This window comes from Diabrotica virgifera, chromosome 7 (genome assembly GCF_917563875.1).
Source record: "Diabrotica virgifera virgifera chromosome 7, PGI_DIABVI_V3a".
Lineage (NCBI taxonomy): Eukaryota > Metazoa > Arthropoda > Insecta > Coleoptera > Chrysomelidae > Diabrotica > Diabrotica virgifera.
The window spans coordinates 188,554,321-188,568,423 of NC_065449.1; the positions used below are offsets into that span (position 1 = coordinate 188,554,321).

At 33.2% G+C, this 14,103-nt stretch overlaps 1 protein-coding gene across 10 annotated transcripts in view; it reads right to left on the reverse strand.

Annotated features, from left to right (window-relative positions):
- The window catches only part of LOC114326009 (serine/threonine-protein kinase tousled-like 2), an 804,614-nt gene that overhangs the window by 434,450 nt on the left and 356,061 nt on the right, over nucleotides 1-14,103 (reverse strand). For all 10 annotated transcript variants that reach the window (XM_050655809.1, XM_050655808.1, XM_050655815.1 and 7 more), the window contains one exon: nucleotides 10,924-11,009. In XM_050655809.1, the coding sequence (XP_050511766.1) occupies nucleotides 10,924-11,009 (86 nt within the window). The remainder of the gene's footprint in view (nucleotides 1-10,923; nucleotides 11,010-14,103) is intronic.

Genomic DNA, 14,103 nt, shown 5'->3' on the forward strand with positions numbered 1-14,103 from the left:
CAAACATCACAACCATACAACGATTTCAATCGAAAGTCCTTAGATTAGATCAATTATTACTGACGCACCCTGGTATGTCAGTAATCTCACAATTCACAATGATCTGAATATTCCCTTTGTAAGAGATGAAATACGCTGGCAGCGACCAACCATGAAAGTCAAATAATAAACCATGACAACGAACTGCTTGAACATATCTACCAGAATGGACCAATAATCAGAAGACACCAGCGAACGTGGCCATAAGATTCAATACAATAGTGAAATAAACCGATAAGGCGTATCATTGGATCATTGGATGCTCCTTCATCCTTGCTAAAAAATTAAGTTTATTGTAAATAAAAGTTCATAAGCAAATAGCTATTTGTACAACAAGGGAGCAAAGTGCTACTTTTCCTCCCGAGAATGAAGTTTACTGTCGGACGCGTAGCGGAGGGCAGTAATCATTCAAGGGAGGAAAAGGCACTTTACTCCCACGTTATACATATGATTTTTCCACCTTCTTCAAATAACAAGTCATTTTTTCATCTTTAAATAATTTTTTTATGTAACTAACAAAATTTATTAGAGACTAAAACTAACAAGTAGGTACAGTATAACTGTCAACTGTCAAATATAAGTCAAATTATTAATGTAAACATTGTTACAATTTACTGTTTTTTACCATTCTGCAAAATAAAGGGTGTTCTATAAATCTATAAATAAACATTAAAATGTATAGATATTTACGTAATAGAAAATAGAATATTGTATAGGGCGTCAATAAGTTATTTCATCAGTGACATACCATGACGTCACTTTTACTTTTACTCCCTAGGGAGTAAAAGTACTTTGTCTCCCTAGGGAGGAAAGTACGACTTTGTTCCCTACAATCAGGTCAGGAAATGTATACTTTCGGTAGAAGTAGGTGGAAAAAGGTCTACCTCTACCCAAAGTATACATTTCCTGGCCTCATTGTAGGGAGCAAAGTCGTACTTTTCCTCCCTAGGGAGACAAAGTACTTTTAGTCCCTAGGAAGTAAAAGTAAAAGTGACGTCATTGTATGCCATCGATGAAATAATTTATTGACGCCTTATATTATATTCTATTTTCTATTACGTAAGTATCTATACATTTTAACGTTTATTTATAGAACACCCTGTATTTTGCAGGATGATAAAAAACAGTAAATTGTTATTTTTATTTAACAATGTTTACATTAATAATTTGACGTTTATTTGACAGTTGACAGTTTTACTGTGCGTACTTGTTAGTTTTAGTTCTCTAATAAATTTTGTTAGTTAGTTACGTAAATAAATTATTTAAAAATGAAAAAATGACATGTTATTTGAGGAAGGGGGAAAAATCATATGTATAACATGGGAGTAAAGTGCCTTTTCATGTCTTGAATGATTACAGGTAAATAGTAAACTTCATTCTCGGGAGGAAAAGTAGCACTTTGCTCCCTTGTTATACAAATAACGAAATAACTATTTCTAAACCATTCCCTTTGCACTATATATTAGTATGTAGATCATACGAGAAGTTTATCATGTATTTATATGCTGCTCGACAGGACTGTTGCCGGCCCCAAGCCCGGATAAAGAAGGAGGGATCTACAGCCAAGTTAGCACTCTACAGCTAGAGCTGTACAAAAACAAGCTTATATTTTTCTAAAACTTTTTTTGTTAGTTTATATATGTTACAGTTCAAGTTGATTATCCAGTTGGAGTTGACTTTTCCTAGTTCGAGTCGACTCAAATGGATGGTTTTAGTAAAAGTTGATTATAAATATAAAATGAAGATTTTTATTCAACATTTACTAGTAAAAGTAGACTCCAACTAGTTAAAGTATACTCTTCCCAATGCCATTTAGTAAAAGTTGATTCACACAAACAACCGATTCTAGAAATTAAATGTTACTGTATATTATGTTCAAATCGTGATATTTATAGTCCAGGCTGTATCGTCGCCCCCGTTAGGTAAATTATTCCAGTTCGATTTTTTTGCACAAACTTACTCAAAAAGAGGTCCTTATAACGAATCCACAGGGTGTCAGGTGGTACCGTAATCGAAAAATTGTTTAAACAATTTTTTTTAAACAAATTCACAAAAAAATCACTTCGGACATTTTTTTACATCATTAATTTGGGTCATTCGGAGCAAAAGAGGTATTTTGTGATTTTTCTGTAAAATTTATTGTTCTCGAGTTATACGCGATTTAAAATTTGAAAAATGCGAAAATGACCATTTTCAAGGCTTAATAACTCAGTTAAACATTATTATTATGAAAATCAGAAAGTCACCAAATCAAATTTTAACGACCCCCTACAAGGTACTGAAGAAATATTTGTCATTATTGTATTACTAAGCTGTTATTTTTAATTATTAACAGTGAGCGCTAGGAGCGTATTGAGGCGGCTGTCAATGTGAGTGCGCCTGAGATGCACCATTGGACGGTCGGAATGGAGGATCTCACTCGCACTCACATTGACGGCTGCCTCAATACGCTTTTAGCGCTCATTGTTGATAATTAAAAATTACAGCTTAGTAATAAAATCATGACAAAAATTTCTCAGGATCTTGTAGGGGGGGGGGAGGGGCTTTAAACTTTGATTAGGTGACTTTCTGACTTTCATAATAATAGTTTTTAATCGAGTTATTAAGCCCTAAAAATTGTCATTTCGCATTTTTCAAATTTTAAATCGCGTATAACTCGAAAACTATCAATTTTAGAGAAAAATCACAAGAGACCTTTTTTGCTCCGAATGACCAAAATATTCTAAAAAAAATTTTTCCGGAGTGAAATACTTAGTTATTTATAAAACTCTTCGTGAAGTATGCTTTTTGCGCACGCACGCGATGTTTAGAGCACGAGCGGGCCGAGTGCTATACATCGCCTAAGTGCGCAAAAAGTACTTCACGCACAGTTTCATACAATATTTTATCTACCAAAAAACAAATAAAAAAACTGCAACTCTTCGTCACTGGAATACATTCCTATTTTACAATTTTTTAGAACTTTGACATTTAAAAATTCAAACTTCTGTCAAACCACAAAACTGTCAAAACTTTTTTTGTAATTTATTGCTCACATGTCATCACCATGACAAGGCGAAAGTTACGGATATTTGATTATATGAAAATGTGCTAAAAACAGTGCGAAAAAGTAAATCCCATTTAAAATACATTATTACTTCAGGCACACTTTAAACCCTTCATGTACTGCTATCTATATTTACAATTTTCACACAATAAAAACTTATACATAATATGAGGTAGAGTAGATAAGAATTATTTTTGTGAATTTGGTTAACAAAAATTGGTTAAACAATTTTTCTACCGCGGTACCGCCTGACACTGTGTATTTGTTATAAGGATGTATTTGTTGAGTAAGTTTGTGCAAAAAAATCGAATCAGAATAATTTACCTAACGGGGGCGACGTTACAGCCTGGACTAATAAGTAGTTGAAACGGTCAAAACAAAGAGAAGCACACTCATCAAAAATGTAGGTGAGATTATACTCGTATAAATTGTATAATCTACTTTTACTAACAAGAGTTAGGAAGAGTCAACTTCAACTAGTAAAAGTTGATTTAAATTTTTCAAATCAACTTTTACTGCTCGTTTCAGCTGGAGTTGACTCGAACTAGGAAAAGTCAACTCTAACTGAGAATCAACTTGAACTGTAACATATACATGTTAAAGTAAAAAGTTCTACTCACAGATTTCGCCGCTAATTGTTTATTAATTGTTTAATTTTTTTATATAAGTAATTTTAAAAATATCGTTGAATTCATCATTTTACTTTGATCAAATATGTTTTTATTTTGTTTTTGAGTATGATGAATCCGAATATGGCATTACAATTCGAAAATTCTTATACAATAGCTCTATACAGTATGTCTGCGTATCTACGAACCATATGGGAAACATTTTTATTATAATTCTACGAAAAAAAGTTATTCTCCATAAAATGCTCAGAATAGCCTAAAATCTAAAACTCAACCATCAGATATCAAATTTTTTCAATTTTATACAGGGTATGTCAAAAATATGAATTTCGTTAAGGAGTAAAGTACCTTTATATTACAGAATAATAAAAATTGTTATTATGAAAAGTTATTTGGAATTAAAAACTATCTTTTAATATACAATTATATCCTTCTAATTAGGAAAATTTTTTTTTCAATTTTTTCTCAAATTACGCGATACCTATCATCATTTTATTACATTTATGATAACTATTTTATTATCAATTTTACGAAAAAAAATTATTCCGCATAAAATGCTCTACCTGGTCTAAAATCTAAGATTCAACCATCATCAAACTTTTTCAATTTTATACGAGGTATGTAAAAAAATATGAATTTCGCTTAACAGTTAAGTGCCCTTATAGTACATAATATTTCAATTAGAAGGACGTAATTGAATATTGGAATTTAGTTTTTAATTCCAAACAACTTTTCTTAACAAAAATTTTCAATATTGTGAAATTTAAATGTGTTTTACTCTTGAGTGAAATTCATATTTTTTGACATACCTCGTATAAAATTAATAAAATTTCATATCTCATGGTTGCATCTCAGATTATATATTATGTAGAGTATTTTATAAAGAATAACTTTTTTTCGTAACACTGATAATAAAAAAGTTATCAATAGGTTGTTGTAACATACTGTATAAGAACACAAAAAAAAATTTTTGTTAAACTTATATTATAGGTCTGGATCCCGCGTATGTAAAAAAAGTTGATTAATAGCAAGCTGAAAATTTGTTAATAGCTTAAGGGTGTCTAGTCGGACAAACTTTGATATATCGGAACACTGGAAAAGGGGAAGTTTTAATTTGGAACAGGTTAAAAATTTGGAACGGTCTGACCACGAAAACGGCACATGTATTTTGTCCGACAGAACAGACTTAAACTCTCCGAACAGAGATTAAACTCTCATGCAAAAATCAGACTGCTATTTATCACCAAATGGGCGTTTTAATGAGTGGAACATGTAGAATATGTCAAGTGGCAGGAATTATGACAGGTGATAAATAGCAGTCTGATTTTTGCATGAGAGTTTAATCTCTGTTCGGAGAGTTTAAGTCTATTCTGTCGGACAAAATAAATGTGCTGTTTTCGTGGTCTGACCGTTCCAAATTTTTAACCTGTTCCACAATTAAAACTACCCCTGTTTCAGTGTTCCCATATATCAAAGTTTGTCCGAGTAGACACCCTTAAGCTATTAACAAATTTTCAGCTTGCTATTAATCAACTTTTTTTTCATACGCGGGATCCAGACCTATTATTGTTGAAGCTTATTTATTATTAACTGTATTTTAAGTAAGTTTTACAGAAAAAAGTTTTGATCACTTTTTATAAACATTTTTTTAGCAGGAAATTTTCGGTTTTTTATTACATTATTTTATCTTAAGGTGAAACAGTAGCGATCAACAGGTAGCGAAAACGCGTTCCAAGATTGCGACTGTAATTTTGAATATTTTTCGAGATATTTGGCACACGTATTCGTAATATAATAAAGAATGGCGGTACAGAGCCCAATTTGAAAAATATATTAATATGTGGAAATTACTCTGTAATTAAATACAATATTAAAAAAACGAGCTGTTACCGCCATTAAGAACAAAAAAAAAAAAGATACACTTTCTTCAAATAAACTTTTTTATCCGATGCCTAGATTTTGTGTCATTTTGGAACTACTAATGAAATAAAAAATTTTAGTAGTTCCAAAATGACACAAAAATCTAGGCATCGGATAAAAAAGTTTATTTGAAGAAAGTGTATTTTTTTGTTCTTCTTAATGGCGGTACCGGCCCGTTTTTTTAATATTGTATTTAATTACAGAGTAATTTCCACATATTAATATATTTTTCAAATTGGACTCTGTACCGCCATTCTTTATTATATTACGAATATGTGTGCCAAATATTTCAAAAAAATATTCAAAATTACAGCCGCAATCTTGGAATGCGTTTTTGCTACCTGTTGATCGCTACTGTTTCCTCTTAATTTTCTCAAAAAGAAATTGTTTATTTCATTTTTAAAGTCAAATAATTTAGCGCATTTTAAATATTGCATCCTAAGCTTTAAAAAAACACCTATAAAATTGTAATAAATCTGTTCAAACTTGAGTAATATCGTCTTAAAATGGTAGTAATTCTGTAAAACTACAAAGTTTTCAAAAATTATATTTTTTGAGATGGCGTATCATTTGAGTTACATTTTTGAGATTTTTTCTGAATAAAACATCGTTTAGTAAGATGTTTGAGAGATAAGTTGTGCAAATTGGAGAGTTTTATAAGTAAAATTGTATTAGTTACACATTTTTAAATAATTTTTAAACAAAATTCATGTAAGTCTGACTTTCCGCCCACACTGTACTTATGCCCATACATTTTATTTCTTGTTATTATAACCATAAGATAGCTTAATTGTTCTTCTTTCATGTCCAATTTGTAAAATTTTATTTGATCCATTAGTTAAAGAATTACATTGACATAACTCTACCATACACTTCACCGAACGCTAGTTTACAGTGCGCCAATGTTTGTGAGAAGGGTGACTTTAGCGTTATAAATAAAAAATTATAGAAGCTATAGATTTAATTTTAGAAAAATCTTTATATATGGTTTTTTTTGTAAAATTTTCTGAATTTTGCAATGGTCAAGTCAGTTTTTTCTAAAATTTATATTTTCGGAGTTATTTAAAAAAACATCTAATTTCGCAGTTCATTTCTTTAATAAAAAATGAAGCACATACTTCTCGAGTAGAACTTTTTGATATGTTGTTTATTAAACATTTCTTAATGAAATTACAAAAAGTTCTATCTTGTTTGATTTTTTCCGAAGTGAAAATCTATATGCACTCCCCTAATACAGCTCATAGAAACAGGATTATGCCGCAGGAAGTGAAATCACAACCTTCTAATGAAAATCTAATGAAATCGTTAATATATGAGGCGCTCAGAGCAACAGTGGCCTAACCCCAAAAACGAAGTTTTAAGATAAATGCAATCTTTGCATTCGTATTTACATTATGCTTATGGGATGGCGCTACAAATTCTGTAGCACCATTTAGCCAAATATAGAGATAGTGTAGATAGACCCTTGTTAATCCAAAGATTTAATGTTGCTGCTTTTATTGATATAATAATCTAAAAATGCTTAATTTGTGGCTTAGGCTACTGCTGCTCTGAGCGCCTCATATGAAACCTTCTGTTTGGTGTGTTTATCCCCAAACCTTTATCTTGTTTGCAACAGTGCGGAAAAGCTGCACATATGTTGTGTTGAACCAGGTTCTAAGGTTCTTTAACCAGGATGTTTACTTCAGAGATCAGTGCCCCCGTCAACAAGAGCTCTTGAATTTTTTCTTCCGATCTTGAACGTGAGGAAACCAGGTCCAAATCCCAGTATCATCCTATGCAAACTTCAAACGCGTTTCCTACATCATCACCACCTATTAACCCTCATAGACCAGCGTGGGAGGTTACTCCAATTTCCTCGAATGAGTTGTCAATACAGAAAAGTGATGGCAGTCAGATGAGGATACTATTCAGGGACTCTATGAGAAGAAAAAAATATAGAACTCCAAGAAGAACTTCAACATATAAAAATTTATGTCACTGGTATTAGGGAGGTAAGAAGAAAAGACGAAGGGCAACTAACATCAAGATCACAAAACTTATTTTACAATCAGGAAATCTAAAAACTCAAGAGGAATACCTCGAATGATGTCACGAAATAGATATTGAAAAATAAAGCATTGTAAAATAATGAACAATGTCGGATACATTTATGAAAGACCTCGTATTTTAGTATTTTAAATGATAATATTATAAAGCATTTGTTTCAGCTCATTTACCAATGAAATTCGTGTTAAATAATTATACCATACAAAAAGGTATTTCCAGAACAAAGATATCAAAAGATTAACATTTGATGTAACCTGTATACCAAACACTGTCTCGAAATCAGAACCGGAGATATGTACCGAAAAGGTCAAAGTTAATCAATTCAAAATGGCCGACGCAATACGTATATCTCTTACATTTTTAGCTTTACATATTACAAATATAGGAGTAGGTAAGTAACTGTATTGATTTGAATTATCAACTGCTACGTTGTCGCACTTTTTAAAATATGGCAGCTGTAGACTGATCCGTGAGCGTTTGAAATTATTTGTCAATATTTGCCATAAAAACTTCATTTTGCAAATACATACTCTGCTTGCATCTAATATTTATTTATTAGTACCTTGACAATAATAATTACCATACTGTTATTTTTTGTCTTTATTTTTATTTCTCTGTTACGTTTTCTCGATCTAATTTTGCAAAAAAAACAAAGAAATCTTTTTGTCATTAATTTCTTAAAAAAATTACTAGATACTTTAATTAATTGTCACTGTAAATAAAGAAACAATTATTTCATTATCACTTTTCTCAAAGAAGGCGTTGAAGTTTCTGTATTTGAAACATTTTCAGGGTTCCCCACGTGTTTACTGTGTTGTTTTTGGTGCACCGGTGAGGTACACCATACGAAGACACCCCTTGTATGACCACCAGACTCGACCAAGTAGATTAAGATTTGGAAAAGAGCTTTCTGAAAAATCAAGATCCATCCCCGAAGCGCCAGAGACGAGATGAATAATACATTTATGGCAAGCGTCAGCTACCACAACACATTTTGCCCCCTCAGAGGAAGTAGCTGCTGGACACAATTTATTGTATCCAACATGGAAAGCGCTAAATAGTCTAAGAACCGGAGTTTAATGTTGTGCTAATAAACTGAAAAAATGGAGATACCAGGAGGACGATACCTTGCACTGTGGCAGGATTCAGAATAGGTTACTATCATGCAAAGAGATGAGAAAGACCTGCACAAAAGAAGGCCTAATTTTAGCAAATAACAGGGCCATCTATGTAGCCAACCATTGGAAGTACACAATTTAAAGTTGTTGCTATTCCGGAGACGGAAAGTAGGTAAGTACGCGGTTACTTTTTCGTTTCAGATATGTATTAGTATTTATATCAATGTTATGAGTAGGATAATTCATAGGCTATCGGAGATTGGATATCATTAAGGCTATTTGAACTCTGCAAGTGTTCTAAACAGGTCATTTGTGGTGCAACCAAACCTATCTCTTAGATTTCTCATCCAGGACATCATTGGTCCAGATTCCTTCGTCCTTCAATCTTTCCCTGTATTATACTTTTTAGGAATGTGTATTTTTGTTCCCGTCCAAGTATTCCAATGTTCTGATATCAATTCTCATTAAAATAATCCCTCACCAAATCTTGGGTACATTAACGGACATACCGAAGATTTAGATTGCGTTGATCTGTACAGCTAAATAAATATATAACTATTTCCAGTATGTTGAGTTTTATATTTTTGGGATGTTTTATACATACCTACCTACTTAAAAAAAAAATAATTATTATACTTCTTATTAATCATCATGAGTTATTATTGGTCAACTTTATTCAAATCTCTTCGGTGGTGTCGTGTAAGGTCAGGGCCGTAAGTACAATGTTGGGGGCCCCGGGGCAAACGTGATCTGGGGCCCCCTACCGGGGGTCTGTGGGTCTTCAGTTGGGGGCCCGCTACCGGGTAGTTTACCCCCAGCGGAAGGGGGTCGGAAAAAATGTTTGATATTTAGCCCCTTAAAAACGCATTTTAATGCATTCCATTACTGAAGTTTCTAAAGAGATACCCATAGAAACTGATGTTACAATTTTTTTAGAAAATGTTCTTACATCTGTTGGCAAATTAAATCTGAAACAAAAATATATGAAATGGGCGATTAAATACTCCCCGGAGGCATTCCTTCCTGGTCTTGTATCCTGGACATCTTTATATCTTTACGAATAGTATCGGGGTCCCCAGATTAGCCCGGGCCCCCTCTTCCAATGGCATTTTAGGTTTTATTACGCCGAAATAACTAATTTCCTAAGTAATAATTTAAATTTTTATTGTAGTAAAGAAAGAAATGCGTTCTCACAAACAATTTATTTTCCAACTGACGACCGGTTTGGCTGTCTACAATTTGCACAGCATCCTCAGGTCCCGGTTAAAGTAAAATTAAATGCTACAATTTTTCTTATTCTTATTTTTTTTTTATTTTTTTATTGTTTGTGGCATTTAATTTTACTTTAACCGGGACCTGAACATTCTGTGCAAATTGTAGACAGCGGAACCGGTCGTCAGTTGTAAAATAAATTGTTTGTGAGTACGTCTTTCCTTCTTTACTACAATAGTATGGACTCATACATGCAACCCATTCATTATTTAAATTTTTATGTTAAGGTCTCGGTGACCCAGCATAGCTCAAGCCTCAGGGGCTCCTGTTCTGTTCCAATTTTAGTCGAAAAGACTAATTTCCCCAGTGAAAAATTAAAACTTTATCTTGAGGTCTAGGGTGCCCTGTGGGTCTTTTTAAAATTGTGTCATTTTATAATATTTCCTCGTTAAAATCTATGCACGGACAAACAAACGAGAGCCCCTGCGGGGCCCCCTTTGTCCGGGGCAACCGGGGCACTGCTCCGGTTGCGACAATAGTACTTTCGGCCCTGGTAAGGTTCTTTCCTGCCCATTATTGATCTTTTTTTTTATAATAAGGACCACATTTTTATCTGCCTAATCCAAATATTGCTCGCTATTGCTGTATACAAGACATTTCCTATGTGTACCACATCTCCCCAATATGCTTTCTAATACTAACAGAATCATTGATAACGGTTTTTCCATTATCATACCCGGTTTAATTTCGTATTTGGTGTGCAGAATAAGGCGACGTTGTTGTTCTCCTATTACACTGTCAGATATTTTTCCGACATGATATTCGACGTGTATTGTTGTAGTATATTGGTAAATTATAATAGCATATTTTTTTTTGCAAATTTCATGTTGAATAAATATAAAAAACTCACCCTAGCGCCAAGAAAGCGCGCTTCCAGGAGCTCCTGTTTCCGGGGGTCGAGCGCCGCCTGGAAATGCTCCATCTTCACTCCAGCGCCTGAAACATGAGACATAAATAAATATAAAACATCTACACTACAAAACAATTACATTCAAAAAAATATCTATTAAAGTAAATGCAGAAGGGTGAAAGAAAATTATACCAAAATCAAATAGGTAGGTACGTATATAGAAAATAATTTTCGTTTGCGTTTTTAATTTTGAATAAATGAAGCCGAATGACAACAAATAAAGTAGTAAGGACAGCGAGAGACGGTTCCCGAATAGGAAGACGACCAGTTGAAAGACCACGAAAACGATGGAACGACAACTTACTAGAGGCACATTGAAAAAACAGACAGAGCCATGTCTATACAAAAAGAAGAAGTTTTTTAATTTTTAATTTTTTTAGATATAATCCTGTATTAAAACAGATGTTTTATAGAACAAATACTAGGAAGAAATAAAGAACAAAAATTATATCGTCTGGCTGATTTAAGTGATTTTTTAATATGTTATGGCCTGATTCGTTAGCAATACCGCTGTAATAATATTCTTGCTAAACAGGTAAATTTTCATTGTATACCGGGTGTACGAATCGAACTGTGTTTTTTTTCTCAAAGTTCTCATCACCCTGTGGAATATTCTAGCATTTATAAAATACTGAAATTAAAACCCAACTATAGCCTCACGTTTTCTTAACATTCTGTTTTTTGATTCGTCGCTTATGTTGGGTAATAAAACAGTTAGGTACTTTAACAACTAGACATGTTCTTCATCAATACAGGGTGTTTCTAAATAAGTGTGACAAACTTTAAGGGGTAATTCTGCATGAAAAAATAATGACAGTTTGCTTTATAAACGTATGTCCGCAAATGTTTCGTTTCCGAGATACGGGATGTTGAATTTTTTCTTACAAACTGAAGATTTATTTATAGCTCTAAAACCAATTGAGATATGCAAATGAAATTTGGTGGGTTTTAAGACGTAGTTATTGCACATTTTTTGACATACAATTAAGAATTAAATATTCGCCATTGGCGCGCATACGGGTAATATGACCGATCCTATTAACCGCATGCACGCTAATGATGAATATAAAATTCTTAATCTTATGTCAAAATTGTACCAAATTTCATTTACAAATCTCAACTGGTTTTAGAGCAATAAATAAATCGTCAGTTTGTAAGAAAAAATTCAACATCCCGTATCTCGGAAACGAAACATTTGCGGACATACGTTTATAAAGAAAACTGTCATTATTTTTTCATGCATAATTAGCCCTTAAAGTTTGTCGCACTTATTTAGAAACACCCTGTATTGATGAAGAACATGTCTAGTTATTAAAGTACCTAACTTTTTTCGTATCCAACATAAGCGATAGAATCAAAAAACAGAATGTTAAGAAAACCTGAGGCTACAGTTGGGCTTTAATTTCAGTATTTTATAAATGCTAGAATATTCCACAGGGTGATGAGAACTTTGAGAAAAAAAACATAGTTTGATTCGTACACCCGGTATATAATGAAAATTTACCTGTTTAGCAACAATATTATTACAGCGGTATTTCTTAAAGAATCAGGCTATAACATATTAAAAAAAGCACTTAAATCGGCCAACAGATTTAGGAAATAGTTTCATATATGTATTGTCATCTGGTATTCTTTTCTTTTTTTTTGTTATATGAGTATTATCTGTAAATCATCTTCGCCACTGGCCAGCAACACAGCATAGTGTGCCTAGCCTATATAAACTGCTGTGCCCTAAGCAACTTCATAGAACTTTACTTGGAAGCATATGAAGGATTTACCAAACATAAAGCTTCTAGATATAATATGTATGTACTACTCTACCAGGGGCGGTTTCTCCATTGGTTCACTTGTGCAGTGAACACCCAATCAAATTTCATTAAAATACATATTTTTAAAAATCTCATAAATATCATTAAAATATTTTTTCTTAAATCTCATAAATGTCATAGTATCATTAAAATATAACTGTATTTATTAATCACATAATTTGTTTGCACAACACCGCTACCACAGTATATAGAGGTTCCACAGTAAAATCACTCTTCTGTCGGGGCTTTGATCTCAGGAAGTACTACCGGCAGTACGCAATTGGTAATTCACCAGTGGTGGATGCGGGTTTTCCCTGTTAAAATCAGTACGTTTCTATGCGAATAGCAATGCGAGAGTGGGGCAAAAGCGACTGCCAACATTGCGCGGTCGCCATGCGCGACTACAGATTTTACTTCCAATTTTTAGGAGAGTGGTTCTACTGTCCCTCTTTATACTGTGCCGATACGCTAGATGCACGTGGTAAGTGCAGAATTCAAATTGAACCCAGCCACTATACAGTAACCCTATATAGAAGAACGAGAGCTCTTACATCCGTGAACCAGGGATTCTCCTATCTTAAAACATTGACGATTTGTGCACTGCACACAGAGACCGGGGCGAAGCGTTTCGATCCACAGTTTGGCATTTTCTATTGTGGGATTTTATTAAATACAATATTGGTAGGTAGTTTTTTTAGGATGGTGGAGCCTTATTCAGTGTAGTTTATAAAAGAAAATGCAAATAGTTTTGAAAATCGACTTCTTATAAAAATAATGGACTAACTTGGCCGGAGATAAACTTGGTACAAGAATGTGCAATAAGAAACAAAAAATTTAAACATTGTTTTAAAGTTGAACAATATAGAAAAACTTAGTGATTATGTGGGTGTGATAAACTACATTCTTTATTTTGTTTTCCATGTTTAGTATTTTCAAAGAATAAAACTATAATTTCAGTCCCGGTCTTTGGATGCCGTTAAAATAAACGGATTTTTAAATAGTTTTGACAAAGCCATTTCATTATTCGTAACTTCTGCCTCCACCTTCACCACCGAAGAAGCGCCATCATTCAGTAGGTATCATATTCTGCACAAAACAAAAAAAGTGTGTGACATCCTGACTAATCGGGTCAAAGATAGGTTTCATTTTACAGAACATCTTTTGGCAGGCCCCAAAAATTTTTCGCCTGCGGCGCTTATTCACCGTTTGTATAATTACATTCTTTAATTGAACACCCTCCTTAAATTACCACGAGCCGCCACTGTACTCTACTACTACATGGCTGTTTAACATTGGCCGACTGGCAAACGTC